Here is a 27,516-nt window from a genome sequence, read left to right on the forward strand (position 1 = left end):
GATTAGAGACTGAAAACCAAATGATGTAACAGAGCAGACTTGTTCAGCCAAACCAACACCATCATTGCTGGAGAAATACCTTAGACTTGGTCTCAGTCGAAGGGGGTCCTTCTTCTTTAATATCCATTTTCTGAGGTACTTGAAGTTTGGAATCGGCCTGTGTCATCATGTCTGCTCCGAGACCCATTGAAGCTATGTACATAACAATTTGGGGAACTAAAATTAATCCTAAAACGTACTTATAAATTTTATTGGGGCAAACACAAAGTTGTCACTTCAAATATACCAATACAAAACTTTAAAATACCTCCAGTAAAAATTAACTTTAGAAAAGCCATCAAGGTAGTTCGATTGTTCTCTGCACTTTCCTAACCACTTGAAAATCCTGTTCAAATCTATTCGGGAATTTTCAAAATTCAAATACACAATATACAATTCACGCCAACTGTAAATTTGAGTGTTTTTCAAAACCACTTTTACATTTTACACTCACTGTAAACATGCAGCATCCCTATGTTACTTGATCAGGGAAAAATCAATTGTATCTATAATCGAGAGCTTAGAAGATTTGTTTTAAATAGCTTATTTTTAAGATGTTAAAAGGATAATCACAATTTCTTTTGCCCCAGCCTGCATACAGGACTAGGCTAACATCACTATCTGCAACTCCATGAGTAAGTTTTCACTGAAACATTTTTAAAATTTGAATCACCTTCTCATATGGAAGTGATATGAATTAATTGAGCCATTATTTATACTTCAGCGTCTAGCAACCAAATGTTTAAATTTTGAATGTAACCCTGATCTAGTAGCTTAAGACAATTATATTTATGACCAACGGCTGTTGTGTCATGGTATATAGCAGCAAAGTTGGACTCACTTTTTAAAAAGCATCATGTTGAAAACATTTCATTAGCGTACATATAAATTAACTGAATGGCTTAATTTCTATTATACTTGGACATTCATTTGATTCCTAAAACCATAGTTGGCAGGACATTTCTTTGAACTGTCCATTCTAATTTCTGGACTAAGGCATCACTATAGATTCTAAGAATTTGTTAACAGTTGATTATGTCTTTTTCTTCCCTTCTTTTATTTTCTTCTTCAGCTCAGTACTCCCTACCAAAATTCAGTTAAGCATCTTTGAGTAAAATGGTGTCTCTTGCATGGATAGTGTGGGCCACACAACAAGTGAGAACGTGGAAATCATTTGCATTGTTCAGGATTTCCCAAAATACTTTACTGTCGATGGTTTATTTCAGTATGCAATCAGTGTATAAGCAATCACCAATTATGACCCAACGGATTTCAAAAGAGCAAATGAACAAATTATAAGATAATTTGTTGCTGGATTTTTTTTTCTGAACGAATATGTACTCACTTCTTTGAATAAGACATGTGACATTTTAATAACTCTGAGCAGGCAGTTTGATGTTTATTTGGAAAGATGTGACCTCTTGACAATATCGCAACTTTCTTACCAATGTAATTTACTAAAGATGTCTTTAAATCCCAATGGAATCTAACCTACAACCTTCTCACTCAAGAGGTAAGACAACTATGCCAACACCTAACTCACTTTGCAGTATTATAGAATCATTGAACCTTATGAGACAGGAGACAACCAGTAGTATGGTTTGTAGGTAGAGCAGCTGAGCTTAGTCCAACATGTCCATTTTATTTTGCTTGTACCTCTCCAAGCTCCTTAAACTCAGTATTGACCAGTTCCCTTTTGTTATTATTATTTGTGGAATCATATCCAGCACCTTAGAGTATGATCTTGAATGAGAGCAATTTTCCATACCTCCTATCCATATTTTTTGTCACTGTGCCAGTTTGACACTGAATAAAGGAAAGCATGAGTGGCAGTGGCCCACTTCCTAAGTCATACCAAGCCATTGTCCTGAATGAAGGACAAAAACGTACAATGTGGAATAATTCACTATTTATCTATCAGGCAGTCATCATAGAATGCATAATGTGATTAAAGTGGCGGCATAGTGGCTCAGTGGTTAGCACTGCTGCCTCACTTCATCAGCACCCCCGCTTTATTACAACCTTGGTATTTGTCTGTGTGGAATTTGCATGCTCTCCCAGTGTCTGCATGGATTTGTACCAGTGGCCCAGTATTCTCTCGCAGTCCAAAGATGTGCAGGTTAGGTGAATTTTTGTATCATGCCATTTTATTATCAGGCAGAAAAGAAATCTTCATTTTAAAAGCTAAACATTTATAACGTTTAAAGGATGGGCAACAACTTAGTCTAGAAATGGTACAATGGATTGGCTTGCTGCATAGAGCGAAGGTATTTTAGTTTGGCATATATACACACATATATATGAATGCACAACAGTGAACTGAGGCAAGACGGCAATAATGCCCATGCAGACAGGAACTGCAATGTAATGCCAAACAGGAGGTAAGCAATGTGTTCAAGAAGACTGCTTGACACGCCAAGCATACATACATCAAGAACTTTGGCTTCTGTGTGACAAATATTATTGAAATCTTTATGCAGTTTTAAGCAATTATGAGAAAGGGTAGCCTAACCTTTCAATGAAAATACTGCCACAGAAGTAGTGTAGTCAAAAAAAAATCTTATAACTAGTTTAAAAGTACCTTGCATAAACCCAAAATGCATACTGCAGTGAATACAGGGAAGTGTCAATGTGAGCTTGGCAGACTGCACTCTGGACCTGTAGGAATATTTACAGCACTGGCAAACTGAACCTACTCACCTTGCCAGTTTACTCATCAGAGTCTTGCTCTCTGGCTGGACCAATTAAAATTTTGTAAAACATGTTCCTACACAGGTGTGCAGTGTAATGATTTGTAGTGCTTAATCTATGAATTAGTTCTATTTTCACTTCCTTGCAGATTTGGCAGAATATTGTGCTTGTTCATCAACTAATGTGAGCATGTCAAATGAATATAAAGCAATTTCATTGCAGCTGCATTGTAGGAAATATCCCTGAGTGAACACAGGAAATCATTTGAATTACAGAAAGCCCACACAAAAAAAAATGTGCTGCACAAACTAAACCAGGGCTGTGCCCATCAATTTATACCAAATTAAAATTCTTACATAAAAATCATTTTGGATTTATTTAGAGTTTTTTTTTGCAAAAGAGAAGTTGCTAGCTTAATCTGATTCAGCACATTACCCTGAGTTAAGGTAATACTGATAACCAAATTTTGAAGAAGCTGTGCCATTTTATTGGAGCAAGTGGAACATGATGACAAGTTATACATCACCTTTCAGTGGTGTGAGAATGTGGGATGTGTGGTGGAAATTTGAAATTTAAAAGCACCTCGCGTAAAACCAATATGTGTAAAGCAGTAAATACAGGAAAGTGTCAATGTAAGCTTGGCAGACAGCACTTTGGACCTGTAGGGATATTTGAGGTGGGGTAGTGTTGCTAGTTGAGGTGGAGATTAACACAGGAGTAAGAAAGGACATCAGCCTGGACGATATGGAATCCGTATGAGTGGAACTGCGGGACACCAAAAGGAGAAAATGCTAGTGGGAGTTGCATACACACCACCAATCAGTAATTGTGAGGTTGGAGTGGCATCAAACAGGAAATTAGAGATGCCTGCAATAACGGTACAGCAGTTATTATGGGTGACTTTAATCTGCATATTGAATGAACTAACTAAACTGGTGATACAGGAGGATTTCCAGGAATATATGAGGGATGGCTTCCTCAACGAGTATGTCAAGGAACAAACTAGAGAGGCCACCCCAGACTGGGTATTGTGTAATGACAGAGGAGTAATTATCAACCTTGTGGTGTGAGACACCTTGCGGAAGAGTGATCATAATATGGTAAAATTCTTCATTAAGATAGAGAGTGATATAGTTAAATCTGAGACTGGGGTCCTGAACTTAAAGAAAGCTAGCTTTGATGATATGAGACATGCTTTGGCTAGGATAAACTGGACAATGATACCTAAGGTGTGGATGGTGGATAGGCATTGACAGTTAAAGAACATATAGATGAACTTCAACAAGCGCACATCTCTGTCCGGTGTGAAACAGGGAAGGTGACTCAACCATGGCGAACAAGGGGAATCAGGAATTGTCCAAAGACTGGGCATATAAATTGATCAGTAAAAGCAGTAAACTTGAGGACTGGGAGAAATTTAAAATTCAGTAGAGGACGACAAAGGGTTTAATTTGGAAGGGAAAACAAAATACAAGGGTAAGCTTGCAGAAAATATAAAAACTGACTGCAAATGCTTCTACAGATACATGATGAGAAAAACAGTAGTGTTAACAAATGTAGGTCCCTTACAGTTATAATCAAGTGAATTCATAATGGATAAAGAGATGGCAGACCAGCTTAACAAATACTTTGGAACTGTCTTCACTAAGGAGGACACAAATAACCTTCTGGAAATGCTAGGGGGAAAAAAGAATCAAATGTGATGGAGTAACTGAGGAAATCCATAGTAGTCAAACACTGGTATTGGGGAAATTGATGGGCATAAAACCAGATACATCCCAAAGCCCGATGCTCTGCATCGCAGAGTACTTATGGCCCTAGAATTAGTGGATGCATTGGTGGCCATTTAGAGACTTTCGAAGAGTTTTAATAAACTGGGGGTTAGCTAACGTAACATGACCTTTTAAAAAAGGGAGAGTAAATGGGGAATTATAGGCCAGCCTGACATTTGTGGTGGGGAAAATGCTGGAGTCAATTAGTATTAACTGAGAATTTGGAAAGTGGCGGTAGGATCAATTTAAGTTAGCAAGGATCACTCAAGGGAAAACATGCATGACAAATCTTCTGGAATTTTCTTGAGGATGTGACCCGGACAGAGGACAAAGCTGAAGCAATGGATGTTGCGAATCTGGACTTTCAAAAAACCTTTGACAAGGTCCCACACAAGAGAATAGCAAGAAAAATAAATGCTTATGGTATCAGTGGTAACGTATTGATGTGTATAGAGAACTGGCCAGCAGATGGAAAGCAGAGAGTTGGAAATAACAGGTGCTTTTCAGAGTAGCAGGCAGTGTTGAGTGGGATACTGCAGAGTTCAGTGCTGGGACCCCAAACGTTCACAATATACAATAACGATTTGGATGAAGCAATTGAATGCAATATCTCAAAATCTGTAGTCGACACTAAACGTATACTGTAAGGAGGATGCTAAGAGCCTGCAGGTGGTTTGGACATGTTGGCTGGCTGGGCAATTATCAAATGCAATATAATATGGATAAATGTTAGGTTATCCAAGCTGGGGGCAAAAATAGGAAGTCAGATTATTATTTGAATACTTGCAATTTATGAAAAGTTGAGGTACAATGAGACCTAGGTGCCATTGTGGAACAGTCACTGAAGGTTAGCATGTAGGTGCAGGCGCAGCAGGCAGTGAGGAAAGCTAATAGCATGTTGGCCTTTATAGCACAAGTATTTAAGTCAGGGGTAGCGGTCTCTTGCTGCAGCTATACAGGGTCTTGGTGGGGCCACGCCTTGAGTATTGCGTGCAGTTTTGGTCTCATAGTCTAAGGAAGGACATTTTTGCTATTCAGGGAGCCCAGTGAAGATCCACCAGACTGATTCATGCGATGGCAGAACTGACATATGAAGAAGGACTGGATCAATTGGGTTTGTACTCACTGAAATTTAGTTGTATGTGTATATGTGTCCACGTGTGCAAATCACAGAAACATATAAAATCCTGATGGGACTGGACTGGTTAGATGTGGGAAGAATGTTCCCAATATTGAGGAAGTCCAGAACTAAGGGTCACAGTCAGAGTATAAGGAGTAAACCATTCAGGGCTGAGATGAGAGAGAATTTCTTCACCCAGAATTGAGAGCCCATGGAAATCTCTACCACAAAGAGCTGTTGGGGCCACTTTGTTAGACATATTGAAGGGGGAGCTGGATGTGGCCCTTGCAGCTAAAGGGATCAAGTAGAATGGAGAGAAAACAGGAGTGGGGGTGGATCAGGTGTGATCATATTCAATGGTAGTGCAGGCTTGAAGAGCGGAATGGCCTATTCCCGCAACTATTTTCTGTGCTCCTATGAAATCTAACAGAAATACAAATACACAAACTGCAGATTACATCATATATAAGAAATCTCCTCTAGAACGTTTCTTGAAACTCAAAAATATAAGATCAATTTTCTTCCATGTTCAGATTAAGATTTATGATGCAATCAGAAAAAGTGTAAACTAGGCTTTTCCAAAGCATGTTTGGAAAAGAAATTTTGCTGCAAAATTTGTAATGCTAAGATAACATGATTTAACATAGAATGGTACACGTTACCAATTAAATAATCATTTCAATAGATTTTCTTTATGCTTTATTACTTTTCTCACCCAAGCATATGGCTCACTAATAGCAACTGCCAAATTAACAGATCAGTTATCAGTTGGTTACACTACAGATAACTGTACTTCCTGATTTAAGATTGCCTTTGGCAAAGTTTCTTGTTGATCAACTGAACCTGATATCAACAAGAATCAGCTCAGCATTGACACTGCACAACTTCTCATTTGAAGATATGCTGGTGTATACATTTAAATTTCCCATCTTACATTGAATCTATCCAAACAGTTTCAACTCTACCATTTAAATTGACATAAACAGCATTTGATTTACTAAACATAAGTTACTTGCTTAGAACTTTTTCAACTTGATTTGTGTCTTTGTCTAGATTGAATTATAGCTAATTTGAGTGATAAGCAATAATACATGTGCATTTTAAAGAAAACTGCTCCTATTAATAGGGGGATCGAGTTTAAGAGCCGTGAGGTTATGCTGCCGCTCTACAAAACCCTGGTGAGACCACACTTGGAATATTGTGTCCAGTTCTGGTCGCCCTATTATAGGAAAGATGTGGAGGCTTTGGAAAGGGTGCAAAGGAGGTTTACCAGGATGCTGCCTGGACTGGAGGGCCTGTCTTACAAGGAGAGGTTGACTGAGCTCGGGCTTCTCTCTCTGGAGAGAAGGAGGAAGAGAGGTGACCTGATTGAGGTGTACAAGGTAATGAGAGGCATGGATAGCGTCGATAGCCAGAGACTTTTCCCCAGGGCAGGATTGACTGCCACGAGGGGTCACAGCTTTAAAGTGTTAGGAGGAAGGTACAGAGGAGACGTCAGAGGGAGGTTCTTCACCCAGAGAGTTGTGAGCGCATGGAATAGTTTGCCAGTGGTAGTCGTGGAAGCGGAGTCATTAGCAACATTTAAGTGACTGCTGGACATGAACACGGACAGCAGTGAATTGAGGGGAATGTAGGTTAGGTTATTTTATTTTTGGATTAGGATTATTCCACGGCACAACATCGTCAGCTGAAGGGCCTGTACTGTGCTGTATTTTTCTATGTTCTATTAAGGCCCGGTAGACAAACATCATGTGATGCAGTCACAAGTCACACAATTCAGGCAATCAAAAATTTGATTCCTAACCTCTGGCATGATTACGGTTAACCAAATAGTAATTGACTGGCCCCTTGACTAGGCAGCAAAAAATTCAGCCAAGGGTTCTGCCCATTATAATTTCCAAGTAGCCTTTATGTGCACATGGGCCAATGGCTGTGAACAAATTCACAATCTGAACTTAATGAACAATCACTGACGTTGCTCACTGGTAACCAATGACGTTCCTTCAGGAAAAAGAATGGCTAAGTAGGTTTAGGCCCTACAGTATCAACTTAGGAACTGTTCAAAAGAAGGATCCACATTTTTGAATGCGAATATTGGAATAAAAAGCAATTAGGTGAAATGTCCAACACACATGCTCCCCAAACCACAATGTTCTGAACAGTCAATGGACTCAAAATGTTAAGTCTGCTTTCTCCCCAAATATGTTGCCAGACCTGTTGACTTTCTCTAGAAATTTATTTTTACGTCTCAGATCTCTGGCATCCACAGCTCTTTGTTTCACGTTATTACACAATGTTTGTGCCGTTACAGTAAGTCCAGCAGAATTTTGAATGACCCGTGTAACACCAACAGGTGTAACTGACAATTACAATACGTGTACTTTAAAAATTAAAATTCAGAACTAATGAACACTCCTACTCTAAGCTGAGTCGTGGTACCAAAGTTTCATTTGTACTGTGATGAAGGTACTTGTTATGTTATTGCTATTATTTGGAAACTTAAGTTCTACAGTGGATGGAGCCTCGTATTGTTTTAAGTTTGTATTGCTGTGGTGTGTATGAAGGGCAGTAGACAGTTTGAGTTTCATTCTAGGTTAGTTCTGCGGATGGTATCATGTTGTCTGGAGTTGTGGTTACATGCATTTAAATGAAGCTAAAATCCTTGAGGTGACTAGTTCAATGCTTCAGATAACATAGACAAGAAGGGAGAAAAATATTTGGGCTCTCGCCAAGCAGCATGATGTCCTATGACACACAGAGACAGCGTGTCTTTTAGAAAGACAAAGCCATCCAGAAGGTCAGTGAGTATGCAAGCTTCTCTTGGAGAGAACAGGTCTATGACAGCAGAGCTCCTATATACTTAGCAGGCTTGAAAGTAATCTGGGCCAAAAAGAAATCCTGAGTAGCTATGCCAGTTGGACAAAGGCAATTTAAGAAAAACACACTAAAAAAAAAAGTGAGCTGTTTGTTTCGGGGTTTCAGCAAAAGAGAGTGAATGTCAAAGTTTGCTGGAGAGAAACTAAGGACAACCATGTTCACTGAACGAGGAACTTTAAAATGGAAACAGGGTGACCAATCAATGAAGTTTGAGTGGTTGAAACTTTTTTGTCTAATATTTGTAAAAGTCCATTTCAATTCATTTTTGTACAGTGCAAAATATTGTATGTTTTTAAAATTCATTAAGGGCATTGCTGGCTAGACAGCATTTATTGCCCATCCCTAACTGCCAAGAGGGCAATTCAGAGTCAACCACATTGCTGTGGGTCTGGAGTCACATGTAGGACACTCAAGATAAGGATGGCAGTTTCCTTCCCTGAAGAACATTAGTGAACCAGATGGGTTTTTCCGGCAATTGACAATGGATTCCTGGTCATCATTAGATTCTTAATTCCAGCTTTTTATTGAATTCAAATTCCACCATCTGCCGTGGGTCCCCAGAACGTTATCTGGGCCTCTGGATCAACAGTCCAGCGATAATACCACTAGGCCATCACCTCCCCAAGTTGCTTCACAAACTTTGATTTGTTAAAGGTACATTGGCAGTAAGTTAGTGAATGTTAGTAGTGACTGACCACCACGACAAACAAATCACAAAACTCAAAACTAAGGTCTTTCAAGCAGGTTTCACTCTGGAATCTGACTTGTCCAATATTACCACTGACTAGGATCATAATAATTCAAATGAATATATTTCCTGGATAATCCACCAGACTGACAAAACTACTGTGCATTTTCCACGCCCCTTGTCTAAACAATTATATAAATTGAAATTCATTGAATTAAAAAACCATTAATTGTATTGGTGAAAACAAAGACCTGAATTAAAACTTACCTTGACACTTGCTTGCAATTTTTTTTTAACATATATTCTTTCAAAGGATGCATGATCTTTTTACAATGTAGTTTTCTGTTCACCTAAAGAAAAAAAACCGCTGATGCTGGGAGCCTTGTGTGCAACAATGTAAATAGTCCTATCAACATCACATATTGCTCCCATGAATAATGTCTAAAGTTTAAGCATCCTTAGCACAAATTAATCTCAAGGTCAGTAAAATAAGGAAACCTAGAAAATGAACCAATATCAATCTGAGGATTAGACAGCTAGTTTTCACAAATCAGAATCCCAACTCTGTTAGTAGGCCTGAAAATTAATAGTGGCTAAGTTTCATTTGAAAAGTCATGACTTGAACTGACAGGACTTAGATCTTGTTCTCTTTGCTTGGGTAAAATTAAGCAGCTGATAGCTTGCTTAAACGCATGATGAAGAGAGTCAGGCTGAGTCTTTTTCTTGGTGTGTGCACGTGTGCGTATGTTTTGGGGGGGGGGGGGGGGGGGGGGGAGGCATTGAAAGCCAAAATTTTCTACTATTTCTCCACTGACCAAAGGTGAGATAAAATTAACAGGTGGAGAAGGTCATTAGGCCAGTACAGCCTATTAAACCTTTCTGACTGATAGAAAATGTATGAAGGCAGACTGGCAGGTAGGGATTTTTTTTAAAAAGAAGTGTTATTGTTTTTCATGAAATGTGTAAAAGCATTTAATTGATTTTACATGTACAAAATTGATCGAGCCATAACTTTCAAACACTATAGATGATTAAGATGAAGTGCCAGTAAATAGGCAACTGCAAGAGAATCATCTCCTTTTCACAGATAAACAATTAGCATGAAAAAGATGAGAGAATAACTAAATTCATCCTTGTTTGAAGAGTTTCTCCAAACAAGAGTAAATGGGAATAATATATTAGAATTTTATGCTGGGTCAGGTACAAGCCTTTTCAAAGCTTGACTGCAACAATGGTGAGCATACAGGATGGAGGAGAATGATTCTTTTTAAGAAGAGGATTGTAAAAATTGGATCAAAGAAAACTTTAAATTTAGCTGGTATGCTAAGGCCTTGCTTAGACTGCTTCATTTCCTGCAACTCTGTTACAGCATTGTGGATAAAATGAGGCCACCACACTCAAGTGGCACTGGGATTCTGCTTCAGCCTTAAGCCCATAAGAAATAGAAACGGAGTAGGCCCATTTAACCTTGTCTACAATTCAACAGGATTAAGGCTGAACTGACATTTCTCATATTCACTTTCCTACCTTTTTCCTGTCACTCATGATTCTGCAATTATCGAATCATATAGCATGGAAACAGATCCTTTGGTTCAAGTTATCCATGCCCACTAAGTTCCCGAACTAAATAGGGCCATTTGCCGAAATCCCTCCATACCTCTCCTATTTATATACTTGCCCAAACATCTTTTAAATATTCTAACTGTACCTGCATCCACTACTTCCTCTGGCAATTCATTGCACACATACACCTCACTGTGTAAAATGTTACCCCTCATGTCCTTTTCTCCTCTCACTTTAAAAATATGCTCCCTGGTTTTGAACTCCCTCACCCTAGCGAGAAGACCCTTGCCATTCACCTTATCTATGCCCATCATGATTTTATAAACCTCTATAAGGTCACCAGTCAACTTTCTAGGCTCAAGTGAAAGTAGTCCTAGGCTACCCAGCCTATGTTTGAACTCAAACCTTCCATTCCCAGCAATATTCTGGTAAATCCTTTCTGAACCCTCTCCAACTAAACAACATTCTTCTGAGAGCAGAACTGTGCATAGTACGCCAGAAGTGATCTCATCATTGATCAAGAATCTATCTCAGCCCTTGAACGTACACAGAACTCTGCCCCTAATGGTTTTCTGTAGCACGGAATTCCAAAGACTCTCAACCCTCCAAGAGGAGAAATTCTTCCTCCTATCAGTATTGAATTGATGCCCCTTTATTCTAGGACTATGCTCTCCGATCCTAGACTCTGCCATGAGGAAAACATACTCTCAGTATTTTTAACTGTCAAGCCCATTGAGGATCCTTTATGTTTCAATGAGATCACCTCTCATTCTTCTAAACTCCAGTGAGTAGAGTCCATCTTCCAAGTCGTTAATATATATTGCAATGAGTTGTGGCCCTAGCACCAATCCCAGTAGAACCCATTACCAGGTTGTAACCAAAGAACCCCTTAGCCCTCACTGTTTCCTGCCCATGAGTGAATTTTCTATCCATGTCAATATATGACTTCTAACACCTATTTTATGACAATCTTCTGTGAGGTACTTTGTCAAATGCCTTCTGGAAACAGAGTCCATATAGTGTGCAAACATGCCATTCAGCACACTGAGTCCCCACCAACCCTCCAAAGAACATTCTACCCAGACCCACCCCCTATCCTACCCCTGTGATCCTGCATTTCCCCAAGGCCAATCCACTTAACCTGAACATCTTTAGACGGTGTGGGGAAACCCATACAGACATGGTGAGAATGTGCAAATTCCACACAGACAATTGCCTGAGGGTAGAATCGAATCTGGGTCCTTGGTGCTATGAGGCAGCAGTGTTAACCACTGAGCTACCGTGCTGCCCAAATACAATAAATCTACTGGCTCCCTTCAATCTACTCTGGTTAAGACTTCTTTGAAAAATTCTAATAAATTGGTCACACGTAACTGCCCTTCCAACTTACTTCTTAACTCACTGTATTTGGCATTTAGGGCCTCATCTTTTTGTTTTAAAACTAATGTCATTGGTACCAAGATGTACCATTGGCCACTCACTCTCCTCTTCCAGAATGTCCCATAGTCTTTAGCTGTCTTTTGTAGCAGGGCCAGTGTAATGTCACATGACCTGGTCAGCACCACTTTAGGATGGCCTCTCCCATTCCCTAATGCTTTTCTGCAACTCTTCTCTCTCGCTTGCTGGTTCTCTCCTGCTTACTATTTTCCTCCCATGTTCTCTCATGCATCAATTCTCTTCTAGACCTTCTTGGCTGCCATTTCTCCCTCAACCATCCTGCTCAAAGCTTCTCTCTCCTCTTTCCTCACCTTGATCATGTCCTGATGGTCAGGACGGTTAGCCATAAGGAGGGCCAGCAAGGAGGAGGAAGTAGAAATTATTAGAAAACAACTTTTAAAATAGAAAACTAGTAATTTCACTTAGAAATACAACAACTTCAAATGCATTGTACTTCAATTTCTAATGTTTTAATTTCTTTTGACAAGAAGGGTCCTAGAAGACCTAGTTGCAGCTTTTACATTTATTGCAACTGTAAAAACTGTCCTACAAAGTTGCACTTTTCAGGAATACAACTACAACATTCAGCAAAGAATTATTGCATTGGTTCAGTTAGACCGAAACATTTTTTTAATGAGTGTACAAACATCACGCTCATTCATAGACATTATTGCACAAATGCTTTCAGTTTTGCTCAAAGTATTTCCTTTTTCTACATTTAAGCAATCATACTCTTTGCTCACAACTGGCCTGTAAACCACCAAAACACAAACATTTACTCATGTTAATAAGGTGCAAACAGTAACAAACAAGTACCTGCACAATTGCTAAAAACAACCTCGAACCTTGTAAGAAAATTGGAGGAGGAATTCCACATGGACATAATATAAAAGACATTGCCAATTGAATCTGAACCCATGGTTCTTGCATCTCTAAACAACATACTAACCATAGACTTTGGCAGATATGAAAAAAAAAGTTGCTATTCAACCAAATCAATGCTATCACAGAACTTACGTATCACCAAACTCTCTGTGCTTAAGAGGACAATTTTCACAGGCTTAACAAGCTAGTGACGTCTTCTGCAGCTTGCTGCCTGATATATAGCATTTCCTGTATGATACTAGTAGTGATAATTTTAGCACCTTGTCATCCCAATGTGCTTCCTTCTCTCCCCACAGACTGAATGGCCGTTTGCTTACCTCACATTCTGGGCCAAACTGAAAACAACTGTGAAGCAAGATAATCTAATTCAGCACTATCCATCCCATAACTGATAACTTCACAGCTAAGAGCCACATTTAAAACAATGCACTCCCCTTTTTCCTTTTTCACTACTGTTGAGACACATTCATGCTTACCAATAACAGTAAATGTGGAAAGAAACGACTGATGCACATTGTGGTGGTCCTCTAAAAAGATACAATGTGAGAAACATTAAACATTCTGGTGCTTTTCAGTGGACCCTGATTTTTAAGCAGCATACACTTGATTAAATGAGAATCCACATGTAGAAAAAGAACCTGAACAACATTTAATTTTAATTTATCGCAGCCTTAGAAGAAAAGATACAATCAAAATCTATTAAATTCAATTCGTCCAGTGTAATTTTGATCCACCGCTAGAATTAACTCAAGGGTCAGAAAACTGTCAGTTTATGTACCAAATGTGGTAATGATTGTACCCCACCTAAGCATATCAAATCTCCTTTGCTCTAAGGAGAACAATGCCAGCCTTCCAAACTAACCTTTTAAGTCTCAGTTGCACCATCTCAAGCACCTGCACTCTAGTAGATTCAATATTTGTTCCCTACTTTTGTATTTAATACCTCTATAAATGTAGTCCAAGTATCCATATAATTTGAAAACCACTTTCTTAATTTGGCGTGCAAAATGTCTAAAAATTGACACATATTCTGCTATTAAATCTATATTGTTATTTCCTAATCCTTTTAGCATGACGATTTCAGATTCATACTAACCATGGTAGTTTTTTTTTCCTGGAACGTGGGTGTCAACTGACAAGGCCCTTTGAAGGCTGTTAAAAATAAATTGCAGTGCTGTTATTCTGGGGTGACATGTAGACCAGGCCAAGTAAGGACAAGATGACTTTCTTCCCTTAAGGGCATTAATAAACCACGTGGGTTTCTGTGACAATTGATCATTTCTTGTTCGCTATTACCTCAACTAGCTCTCAATTCAAATATTTTTGACGAATTGCATTTATTAATTTAAACAAACTTAACTAAATGACATGTTGGGAATTGAATCTGCATCCCTGTGGTATCAGCCTGTAGCTCTATTATTAGTCCAGTGACAATATCACGGCATCACCATCTACCTCATGGAGATCATCTCTCAAACAGTTAGCTCCTTTGCCATGTCCTTTGTGTAGTGTGGAAAATAACTATGTGTTTCCTTCTTCCTCTCTAAATCAGATATCTACAGCCTCTGATGAACAATGTCTAATTAGTAATTTACAACAATTCACTATGGCTGAATGAAATGACAGAATGTTAAATTTCAAGGCATCATTTCCTACATGAAACTAAGTTGACTCATTGATCTGTTCTTGTGGTTCATATGGATACTAAAAATTTCATGCACTTTAGCCAAAAGGAGGTTTGGATGTCCAAGATGACATTTTGACCTCAAGTCAAAAAGAAACGATAGATTATTGGGGGGGTATTGGGGAAAATGTATCAAAGAAAAAGAGACAGCCTATAAAGTGGCCAAGAGCACTGGGAAATCAAAAGATTGGGAAGGCTACAAAAACAAACAGAGGATAACAACGAGAAAAATAAGGAAGGACAGGATCAAATATGAAGGTAGACTAGCCAGTAATAGTAGAAATGATAGTAAAAGTTCCTTTCAATATATAAGAAACAAACGAGAGGTAAAAGTAAGCATTGGGCCGCTCCAAACTGAGCTGGAAGGCTAGTGATGGGAGATAAGGAAATAGCTGAAGAACCTAATAAGCACTTTGAGTCAGTCTTCACAGTGGAAGACATGAGTAATATCCCAACAGTTAAGGAGAGTGAGGGGGTAGAGTTGAGGATGGTAGGCATTACAGAAGGGAGTGTTAGAAAAGCTAAAAGGTCTAAAAATTGATAAATCTCCTGGCCCTGATGAGCTACATCCTAGAATTCTGAGGGAGGTGGCTGAGGAAATAGCGAAGGTGTTGGTTGTGATCTTTCAAAAGTCACTGGAGTCAGGGAAAGTCCCGGGCGATTGGAAAAAAAAATTGCTGTTGTAACCCCCTTGTTCAAGAAAGGATCAAGACAAAAAGACGGAAAATTATAGGCCGATTAGCCTAACCTCGGTTGTTGGTAAAATTCAAGAATCCATCGCGAAGGATGAGATTTCTAAATTCTTGGAAGTGCAGGGTCGGATTAGAACCAGTCAGCATGGGTTTAGTAAGGGGAGGTCGTGCCTGACAAACCTGTTAGAATTCTTTGAAGAGGTAACAAGTAGGTTAGACCAGGGAAACCCAGTGGATGTTATCTACCTAGACTTCCAAAACACCTTTGATAAGGTGCCTCATGGTGTTCGAGCTGAGCTACTGCCATGGATTGAGGATTGGATATCTGACAGAAGGCAGAGAGTTGGGATAAAAGACTCTTTTTTGGAATGGCAACCGGTGACAAGTGGTGTCCCACGGTGTTCAGTGTTGTGGCCGCAGCTGTTCACTTTATATATTAATGATCCGGATGAAGGGTCTGGGGGCATTCTGGCAAAGTTTGCCGATGATACAAAGTTAGGTGGATGGGCAGGTAGTACTGAGGTGGTGGGGAGGCTGTAGAAAGATTTAGACAGTTCAGGAGACTGGTCCAGGAAATGGCTGATGAAATTCAACGTGAGCAAATGCGAAGTCTTGCACTTTGGAAAAAAGAATACAGGCATGGACTATTTTCTAAGCAGTGAGAAAATTCATAAAGCCAAAGTACAAAGGGATCTGGGAATGCTAGTCTAGGATTAACTTGCAGGTTGAGTCCGTGATGGAGGAAGTGAATTTAATGTTGTCACTTATCTCAAGAATATAAAAGCAGCGATATGCTTCTGAGGCTTTATAAAGTTCTAGTTAGGCCCCATTTAGAATACTGTGTCCAATTTTGGGCACCACACCTCAGGAAGGACATATTGGCCCTGGAGCGTGTCCAGCGGAGATTCACATGGCCCTGGAATGGTAGGCCTAACATATGACAAACGGCTAAGGATCCTGGGATGTTATTCAGTAGAGTTTAGAAGGTTGAGGGGAGATCTAATAGAAACTTACAAGATAATGCATGACTTAGAAAGGGTGGATGCTGGGAAGTTGTTTCCCTTAGGCAGGGAGACTAGGACCCGTGGGCACAGCCTCAGAATTAGAGCGTGTCAATTTAGAACAGAAATGAGGAGACATTTCTTCCGCTAGAGTGTGGTGGGCCTATGGAATTCATTGCCACGGACAGCAGTGGAGACTGGGACGTTAAATGTCTTCAAGGCAGAGATGGATAAATTCTTGATCTCGCAAGGAATTAAGCGTTACGGGGAGAGTGCGGGTAAGCGGAGTTGAAATGCCCATCAGCCATGATTAAATGGTGGCATGGACTCAGTGGGCCGAATGGCCTTACTTCTACTCCTATGTCTTATGATCTCAGTGATTCCTGAAAGCAATTACTTATTTAATTGCTGTAAGTAGGATGCTTTTGCTTGCTAAGGCTATCTACTTTAAATAACAAATTATACTACATTGTGACTACATTATCAGAATAAGGGGAGGTGACAGCCTAGTGGCACTATCACTGACTACTACAAGAGACACCCAAGTAATATTCTGAGGACCTGGGTTCCAATCCTGTTTATTGAGATTCTAATGATGATCACAAATCCATTTTGGAGTGGCACAGTGGCTCAGCAGTTAGCATTGCTGCTTCACAGTACCCAGGGGCCTGGGTTCAATTCCAGCCTTGAGTGACTGTGTGCAGTTTGCACACACTACCCATGTGTGCTCTGGTTTCCCCCGTGTGCTCTGGCTTCCTGCCACAGTCCAAAGATGTGCAGGGTAGGTGGATTGGCCATGCTAAATTGCCCTTAGTGTCCAGGCTATGTAAATTAGCATTGGGGAACATAGGGTTATGGGAGTTGGGGTAGGGAGAGGTGGGGGACGGGGAGGCGAGAAGGTATAAATCTGTGTGGGATGCTCTTGAGGGTCAGTGTGGACTTGATGGGCTGAATGGCCTTCTTCCACACTGTATGGATTCTATGAAGATTTGTAAACGCAATTAGATCTCAAGAAGGGCATTAAACAAACACAAAAACATAAAATATAACTTCCAAGATAATAAAGTGTGAAGCTGGATGAACACAGCAGGACAAGCAGCATCTCAGGAGCACAAAAGCTGATGTTTCGGGCCTAGACCCTTCATCACCTCTGATGAAGGGTCTAGACCTGAAACGTCAGCTTTTGTGCTCCTGAGATGCTGCTTGGCCAGCTGTGTTCATCCAGCTTCACACTTTATTATCTTCAATTCTCCAGCATCTGCAGTTCCCATTATCACAAATATAACTTCCAGTTCATTTAATACGTAAAGCACTCTTAAAACAGCACATTGTTGGATTTAAAATGTTATAAGCAATGTGTTTATGTCCCCATATTGACAAGGTCAGAGTCAGGTAAATTACTCAATCTTGAGGTACGGTATTCTTCATTTTTCAATTTAAGCATCCCTCATGTATAATGGATAGAAGTAGTAATCCAGAGGAAAAAGTAGAATTTCATTAATAGAATAAACAGAATTTCAATAAATAGAATTTCATTCCATATTGCATTTTATGTTTGCTTAATGCAGACATATATAAATCAGTGAGCACAAACAGAAGATTCTAACCAAGCTATTTCATTCTATTCTCTTGTTTTAAGAGAAAAGGCAATTTAGAAGTTTAAAATTTAATGAAGTCTTTCATTTACTTTTGTCAAAATTAGGTGTTTATCCGAACATTCATCAACTGCACCATGCAAGCTCTTACATCAATCTGGAATAAGGCTTTAACATAAGACTTTGCCAACTTAAACAACAATGCAAACTATCTGACAAGTTGAATGGTTCCTATCTGGAAGCTGTTTAGCCAAACATATATGAGCAGAAGTCCAGATTCCACAGTGGCAACTGCACTGTCTTGATAAATATAAGTTGTACAGGAACACCAAAGACAAAGGTTACTCTAAAGAGCTATATCCTTCATTGCCAGGAATGTTTGACTTGTACTGACTTCCAATGGCTATTTAACATCCCTACTTATTTTTCGGGCAAGCATTCTCACACCAAGACAAAGCAGCAACTTGACAGGCACAACATCAAAGACTATGGATGTGTCAAACTACAAGATGCACTTGCAGTAACCCACCAAGGCATTTTTAAAAGCATCTTCCAAAAAATATAAGCTGTACCACCTAAACAGACTCAACAGGTGCATAAAAACACTACCACATGCAAATTCCGCTGCAAGGAACACACCATCCTAAATTTAAAAAAAAATTGTTCATGAGGTGAGGGTGCCATTGGTCATTTCATTATTAACTGCTCTTTGGGATGGCAATAAAGAATGAACCACATTGCTGTGGGTCTGGAGTTGCACGTTGCCCAGAAGAGGCAGTTTCCTTCCCTATAAGAACATTAGTGAACCAGATGGATTTTTCTGACAATTGACTCTTGGTCATCATTAGGCTGTTAATTCTACATTTTTATTAAATTCAAATTCCACCAACATTGTTGTTTAAGTTTTGTGTAATTAGAACCCGAGTCCTAGAACATTACTTGGGTCTCTGGATTAACAGTCTAGTTATAATACCATTATGCTATCTCCAGGACCATGGCCTCATCAGGAATGTGTCCAATTCCTTGAACATTTTTTAAAAATTTAAGTCGTGGAACTTGAACATCACTGGCCACCATTTATTATTCATTGTCTAGTTGCCCTTAAGGTGATAGTGAGCTGTCATCTTGAACTGTTGCAATCCATGTGCTGTAGGTTGATCATAATGCTGTTAGGGAAGGAGCTGTTAAATTTTGATCAAGCAACAGTGAAAGAATAGCAACATATTTCCAAGTCAGGATGGTGAGTGGCTTGGAAGGCAGTTTGCAGATGGTGGTGCTCCCAGACACCTGATACCCTCGTAATTCTAGATACAAGTGGTCATGTGTTTGGAAGGTACTGTCTCATTTTTTGGTGAATTTCTGCAGTGCATCTTGTAGATGGTACACACTATTGCTGCTGAGTCTTGCAGGTAGAAAGAGTGGGTGTTTGTAGTTGTGGAGCTGATCAAGCAGGCTGCTTTGTCCTGCACGATATCAAGCTTCTCTAGTTTTGATGGAGCTGAACTCATCCAGGCGAGTGTGAAGTATTCCAGCACACTTCTGACATGTGCCTTGTCAATAATGCACAGTATTTGGGGACCCTGGAAGTAACAGTATTCCTAGTCTCTGGTCTTCACTTGTAGCCACTCCATTTACATGGTGGGTCAAGATAACAAAGTGTGTAGCTGGATGAACACAGCAGGCCAAGTAGCATTTCAGGAGCACAAAAGCTGACGTTTTGGGCCGAGACCCTACATCAGAGAGGGGGACGGGGAGAGGGTTCTGAAATAAATAGGGAGAGAGGGGGAGGCGGACTGAAGATGGATAGAGGAGAGGATAGGTGGAGAGAAGAGTATAGGTGGGGAGGGGATAGGTCAGTCCCGGGAGGACAGACAGGTCAAGGAGGCGGGATGAGGTTGGTAGGTGGGAAACGGGGGTGCGGCTTGAGGTGGGAAGAGGAGATAGGATCACTTGAATGAGTAGAAAAAAGAAGTGACATCAGAAATGAAGATGACATTAGCTTCAGAATATTCTTTGCAATAATCTTAAAGATATGCTAAGTGAAATTGTTTTATGTTTGACTTCCAAAAACCTCAACTCCCTTGTCTCTCAAAAGGCTATTCAACTCAGCCTTGCATAAAGGCAATGGCCCAACTTCCACTTCTTTTTGGGGAATAGAACTGCAAAGACTATCAATCCTCAGAAAATAAAATTTCTCACCGCCATCTTAAAAAGGAAGCCTCTTATTTGAAAACTATGTTGCCTAGTTTTAGACCCCTCTACAAGAACAAACAACTTCACCCACCTTTGCAAAGATGCTTCAGGATCAATATGCTTGAAAAAGCTGCCTCTCAATCAACTCAACTGCAAAGGGTATCAGTCAAATCTGTTAAAATGGACTTCAAAAGTTAAGCCCTCCCTCCCAAGAATAAGTTGAGTGAACTTTCTTTGAACTCCCTTGCATGAGGTTATATCATTCTATCATATATGGAGACTAAAACTGTACTCAGTATTTCAGGTATGTCCTGAAAACTTTGTATTGCTGCAATAAAACACGCTCCTTTATATTCCAATCATATTGCAATAAATGCCAACATTCCATCTGACTTTCTAATCACTTGTCATATCTACATACATGCATGCCTTTGTTAATGTTGCTCTGCTTCATGTAATTTTATTTGAACATAGTTTAATTTTCAGGGCCTGTTTAAGTATACAATATACAATATCCTTTCACTGTCACATGTGCCCCATTGTAGGAGTACAGTGAAGAACTTTTATAATGTCTGCCTTCTTATGGTGACATCTTTGATACACGTATCTAGGTACAAGTTCTTGGATACAGCAGAAGGATAAAAGTAGTTGCTTAATTATACAGTTGACAATAAGTTAAAAGTAGGAATATATTAAGAGTAAATTAAGGCGTTAACATTACAATGTTCTAAGGTAAGGATTGTTCCCTCACACCAGTCTCTGTCCAGGTTTCGCTGTCCACTTGCTGCTCTGGGGACTGGTTCTCCAGGCTCGCAGCCCATGAACTGTTCCAGGGTTTACTGCTCACGGTGTTCTGGGGCTCATGGGGTGCGCCTGCCACGCTGCTTGCTCCGGTTCATTGTGTGTCTCGGCTTGTGAACAATCTGGTTCTCCGTGGGTCTCGGCCCGCTTGCTCCATCCCATGGCCAGACTCAGCTGCTTTCTCAGGTCCTCCGTGGGTTCTGGTCTGTGCTTGCTTCGGGTCTCCGTGGTTCTCAGCCCGCTTGCTGTGGCCACCACGGCCCTTGCCCACTTGCTCCTGCCCACCGCGGGTCTCTACCCGCTCACTCCAGCTTCCACATCTACACACTCCAGTGGTGGGGCAGGAGAGGGAGAAAGAGAAAAAAAAAGAGAGGAAAAAAAGGGAAAAGGGGTAAAGTACCTGGTGAGCAGAGGAGCTCCGACCGGAGCGTCCTACTCTGCCGCCATCTTTCCAGTTCTAACATTGCACTGCATGTCACCACATATCAGGATGTGATTGGCATTGTTTCGGAGGAACATGAAGGAACTTTAGGCTAGAGCTTATTTTTGCATGATACACTGCGCTTCCTGACACAGCCCACTCTTTGGGCCTTCTACCTACTCTGTATTGACTTCCCTTACCATCGCCCCCACCCCACTCCAATCCCAACTGAGTCTCACCTTAGACCCTGCAGTCAGCCACTTACTTGACACAACTGCTTTTATGAAAGGCTCTGCCTAGTAACATTTTTTGTTCAGTGCACGTAATGCTGGGATTCTGTCAGCAGAGGGAGTCTGATCAATCAATCTAAAAATACAAGTGGGAACAATTTTTAAAAATATTCACCTGGATTTTCGTCTGGCCAGGGACATTGCATTAGTATAGATGAGAGTTGTACAAGGAGACTCGAGTGAATATGAATTGTAGCACACTCTGAATTGCCCAGGAAATTGAATCCCCTTTTCCTGCGGAATTGATCTGACATTCACCTCAGACTTGATGTGATACCTCACTCGCAGCTTCCCTCTCCACAGACTCTGCAATACTCTACTCCTACCGACCCCTCCCCTATCCTAACCCCTAGTCCTGATGGAGCTGGTACACTAAGCTGGCTCATCTGGCACCCTACTTACGTGCCACTTCGTTGCCACTGTTCTGGCACCCGACCACCAGAACTCTACTCACTCCCCAGCTAGCACCCAATGCTCTCACTGGTTAGGACCTTACCCAGCTGACACTCTACTTTACCTGGCTCCTTAACTGCCACATCTAGCATTCTATTCTCAGCACCCTAACCTGGTACCATATCCACTCCCAGCTGGCACCCTACCCACCTGACATTGTACCCTCCAACTCATCAAATATCCTATCCCTGGCGCCTTATCCCCAACGCATCCAGCATCTTATCCCTCACCAGCTCACCTCACCTCAGTTACTCAACACCCTATCATCATGCTTTGACAACTGAGTCAATAGTTGGGGTCCTAGCACTGATTGCTGTGGCACTCCGCTAGTTATAATTTACCAACATGTAGAAGATTCATTAATACTCAGGGATAACACAAACATTCTGAAGAAGCGTCCCAACCCAAAACATCAGCTTTCCTGTTCCTCTGATGCTGCCTAGCCTACTGTGTTCCTCCAGCTCCACACTTTGTTATCTCTGATTCCAGCATCTGCAGTTCTTGCTATCTCACTTACACTTGAAGTCTTCGCATACATTAGCTAACTGATCTTTTATCTGTGCTAATATGTTACCCCACACCATTAACATTTTTTTCGTAAATAACCTTTGACATAGCACTTTTCCAAATACCTTCTGGAAACCAGAATACACAATTGCAAGTTTGCCTTTATTCAACTTGTTTGTTGCTTCCACAAAGAATTTTCATAAATGAGTTAAACAAGATTTCTCTTTAACAAAACCATGCTGACCCTTTCTGGACTGATTATGATTTTCTAAGTGATCTGCTATAACGTCCTTCACGATGGATTCTAGCAGAATTCTTATAGAACATTACAGCACAGTACAGGCCCTTCAGCCCTCGATGTTGCGCCGACCTGTCATACCAATCTCAAGCCCATCTAACCTACACTATTCCATGTACGTCCGTATGCTTGTCCAATGACTGCTTAAATGTATCTAAAGTTGGTGAATCTACTACCGTTGCAGGCAAAGCGTTCCATTCCCTTACTACCTCTTGACATCTGTCCTATATCTTTCACCCCTCAATTTAAAGCTGTGCCCCCTCGTGCTCGCCGTCACCATCCTAGGAAAAAGGCTCTCCCTATCCACCCTGTCTAACCCTCTGATTATTTTATAGGCTTCAATTAAGTCACCGCTCAACCTTCTTCTCTCTAACGAAAACAGCCTCAAGTCCCTCAGCCTTTCTTCGTAAGACCTTCCCTCCATACCAGGCAACATCCTAGTAAATCGCCTCTGCACCCTTTCCAAAGCTTCCACATCCTTCTTATAATGCGGTGACCAGAACTGTACGCAATATTCCAAGTTCGGCTGCACCAGAGTTTTGTACAGCTTCATCATAACCTCTTGGTTCCGGAACTCGATCCCTCTATTAATAAAAGCTAAAACACTGTATGCCTTCTTAACAGCCCTGTCAACCTGGGTGGCAACTTTCAAGGATCTGTGTACATGGACTCCGAGATCTCTCTGCTCATCTACACTGCTAAGAATCTTATCATTAGCCCTGTACTTTGCCTTCCGGTTACTCCTACCAAAGTGCATCACCTCACACTTGTCTGCATTAAACTCCATTTGCCACCTCTCTGCCCAGCTCTGCATCTTATCTATGTCTCTCTGCAACCTACAGCATCCTTCATCACTATCCACAACTCCACCGACCATAGTGTTGTCTGCAAATTTACTAACCCATCCTTCTACGCCCTCATCCAGGTCATTTATAAAAATGACAAACAGCAGTGGACCCAACACCAACCTTTGCGGTACACCACTAGTAACTGGTCTCCAGGATGAACATTTCCCATCAACTACCACCCTCTATCTTCTTTCAGCAAGCCAATTTCCGATCCAAACTGCTATATCTCCCACAATTTCATTCCTCCACATTTTGTACAATAGCCTATTGTGGGGAACCTTATCGAACGCCTTGCAGATGTCAGGCTAATTGACCTATAAGCTTCCTGCTTTCTGTCTACCACCTTCCTTGAAAACAAGGTGTTACATTTATTATTTTTTAATCCACTGGGACCCTTTCAGAATATTTTTAGAAAGACTTGCAGAAACTCTTATTTCTGTCTTTATATATTTCATCGATCATAGAATCCTTACAGCATGGAGGTTGGCCCTTCAGCTAGTTATCTGTCTCTCCTACTTTAATTTCTTCCTAGTTTTAGTTATAGGGTTTCCCTGATGTACAAAGTTTCAACTTACAAACACTTGTAATTACTAATGCAGATGGGATTCAGCTGCTGTGAACCACATATGGTTCTAATTTTACCAAACTGACATAGGACTATTTCCTGTCCTTACAAACAGCTACTTTGCATTGTCCTGCACTTTGTTCCGACTTGTGTACAAGCTAACTTGCAGACTCCAGAAAAGGACCTATTTACAATCTGGCCATTGCTTGTATTTTGATGGTTCGTAAAATCTGTCAAGTCTTCTAATCTGTGACTAGCATTTGCAGGATTGTGCAATCTTTCATTAAATCTGAATCTATTCTTAACTTTCTTATTTACTAACAGATTTATCTTTAAGTCTTTCTTCCTCATTGGAATAAATTCTTGCTGACAGTTAATGATTTCCTTACAAGCTTTCCAGTTCACTTTAACCAGCACTGCCTTTGTTTGCTTATGGCTATAATCAGGTTAAAACATTTGTCTTATATCAATATTGCTCACCTTCAGCTAGAATGTGAATTTCTATCATGCCTTGATAACATAATGTCTTGCCATGTAAGAATAACGGGGTTGTAACAGTAAGGAATTTTAATTTTCCAAACATTGACTGGGACTGCCATAGTGTTAAAGGTTTGGATGGTGAGAAATTTTCTAAATGTGTTCAAGAAAATTTTCTTTATCAATATACATGTCCCTACTACTGAAGGAGCAAAACTTGACCTTCTGTTGGGAACAAATGGAGGGCAAGTGGCTGAAGTTATAGTTGGGGGAAACTTTGGGACTAGTAATCATAATTTTATTAGTTTTAAATTAATTGTGGAAAAGGATAAGCCTTTCATAAAAGTTAAAGTCCTTAACTGGAGTAAGGCAAATTTTAATGGTGGAGACAAAAACGTTCAAAAATTGATCCGGTAGACTGCTCATTGATAAAGGAACAACTTTCAAATGTGCGATAAAAAGAGTTCAGAGGCATTATGTTCCTGTTAGCAGATAAAGGTCAGGCTGGTGAGAATGGGGAACAATAGATGAATAAAGATATTGAGGTTCTAGTCAAGAAACAAAATAATAAATCATATTTTAAGTACAGGTAACTGGGACCAAATGAATCTCTTAAAAGGGTATAAGAAGTATAGGGATATTCTTAAGGGGGGTATCAGAAGGCAGAGAGATGATATGAGATAGCTGTGGCAAATCAGGTTAAGGATAATCCAGAGATTCTACACATACATTAAGAGCAAAAAACAAACTACAGAGAAAGTAGGGCCCTGTAGAGATCAACAAAGTCATCTTTGTGTTGAACCTCAGATGAGATGAGAGAAATATTTCGTGTCAGCTTTGCTGTTGAGAAAGAGATGGAGTCTACAGAAATCAGGGAAATAAATATTGATATTTTGAAAACAGTTCACATTACAGAAGAGAATGTGGTGGAGGTGTTAGAAAACATAAAGGTAGCTAAATTTCCGGGACCTGATTAAGTGGGAAGTTAGGGAAGCAATTGTGGGGTCCCCAGTAGAAACATTTGTATCATCTATAACCACAGGAGAGGCGCAGGAGGGTGGCTGATATTGTGCCTTCATTTAAGAAAAGCTGTAAGGAGAAGCATGGGAATTATATAGACCTGAGAGTCTGGCATCTGTGGTGGGTAAGTTGTTACAGGTGATTCTGAAAGGTAGGATTTACATACATTTGAAGAGGCAAGGAATGATTAGAAGTATTCAGCGTGATTTTGTTCAAGGGACATGGTGTTTCATAAACTTGATTTGAGTTTTTTGAGGAAGTAACCAAGAATATTGATGATGGCAGAGCAGTAGACATTGTTTACTTGATCTTTATTAAAGCCTTTGATAAGGGTCTGCGTGGTAGAGTCAGTCGTAATGCTATTTCACATGGGATTCAGAGTGAGCTTGCCAATTGGATACAAAATTGGCATTATGGTAAAAGACAGCGGTGGTGGAAGATTGTTTTTCGGACTGCAGGTCTGACATCAGCGGTGTTCCACAGGGATTGGTATTGGTACTTCTGTTTGAAATTGATATTCATGATTTGGATGAGGATATAGGAGGCATACAAGTTTGTAGCGTTTCACCAAAATTGGTGGTATAGTGGACAGTGAAGAAGGTTATCTTAGATTCCAAAGAGATCTTCATCAATTGAGTCAGTGGGCTGAGGAGTTGCAGACAGAGTTTAATTTGGATAAATCCAAGATATTGCATTTCGGCAAAACAACCAAGCGCAAAACTTATACAATTAATGTTAGGGCCCTGGGTGGTGTTGTAGAAGAGAGACCTAGGGGTTCGGGTTCAAATTTGTGTCACAGGTAGACAGGGTGGCTAAGAAGGTGTTTAGCATGCTTGCCTTCAATGCTAAGACCTCTGAGTATAGGAGATGGGATGACACGTTGAGGTGTACAAGACATAGTGAGGACTTTTTTAGACTACTGTGTGCAGTTCTGGTCCATCTGATCTAGGAAGGATATTATTAAACTGGAAAGGGCTCAGAAAAGATTTACCAGGATTTTGCCAGGAATACAGATTTGAGTTATAAAAATAGGTTGGATAGGCTGGGGCTTTTTCCATTGGAATGCAGGAGGGCTGATCTTACAGTTTAAGAAATTATGAGGGGCACTGCAAAGGTCTTTCCCTAGGGTGGGGGGGGGGGGGAAATTCAAAACTACAGGACATACTTTTAAGGTGAAAGGAGAAAGATTTTAAAAGGACATGGGGGCAACCTTTTTACACAGAGAGTAGTTATTGTGCAATGAGCTGCTAGAGGAGTGGTGGATGCACTTACAGTTACAATGTTTAAAAGACATTTGGATAAGTACACGAACAGGAAAGGTGCAAAGGGATATGGACCAAATGCAGGCAGGTAGGACTGGTTTAATTTGGAACACATTTGGCATGGACTAGTTGTACATGCTATTTTCATGCTATATGACTCATCGCCTCTATAACTGTCACCTAGTGGCTCCATTACTCCAAGATTATTGAGTAATCTTGTCTCACTGCACAATACTAGATCCAGAATAGCCTTCTGCCTGGTTACCAGGAAAACATAATGCTCTAAGAAAAAGACCCAAATATACTCTCTTTTCCAGGTTTCATTTGCCTTTGATTC

General features: G+C 40.3%; 1 protein-coding gene across 5 annotated transcripts in view; it reads right to left on the reverse strand.

Moving 5' to 3' along the window:
• Window positions 1–27,516, reverse strand: part of arid1b (AT-rich interactive domain 1B) — a 549,279-nt gene that overhangs the window by 68,589 nt on the left and 453,174 nt on the right. For all 5 annotated transcript variants that reach the window (XM_059648487.1, XM_059648486.1, XM_059648484.1 and 2 more), the window contains one exon: window positions 80–192. In XM_059648487.1, the coding sequence (XP_059504470.1) occupies window positions 80–192 (113 nt within the window). The remainder of the gene's footprint in view (window positions 1–79; window positions 193–27,516) is intronic.

The sequence above is a fragment of the Stegostoma tigrinum genome, chromosome 9 (genome assembly GCF_030684315.1).
Source record: "Stegostoma tigrinum isolate sSteTig4 chromosome 9, sSteTig4.hap1, whole genome shotgun sequence".
In the NCBI taxonomy this organism is placed as follows: Eukaryota; Metazoa; Chordata; class Chondrichthyes; order Orectolobiformes; family Stegostomatidae; genus Stegostoma; species Stegostoma tigrinum.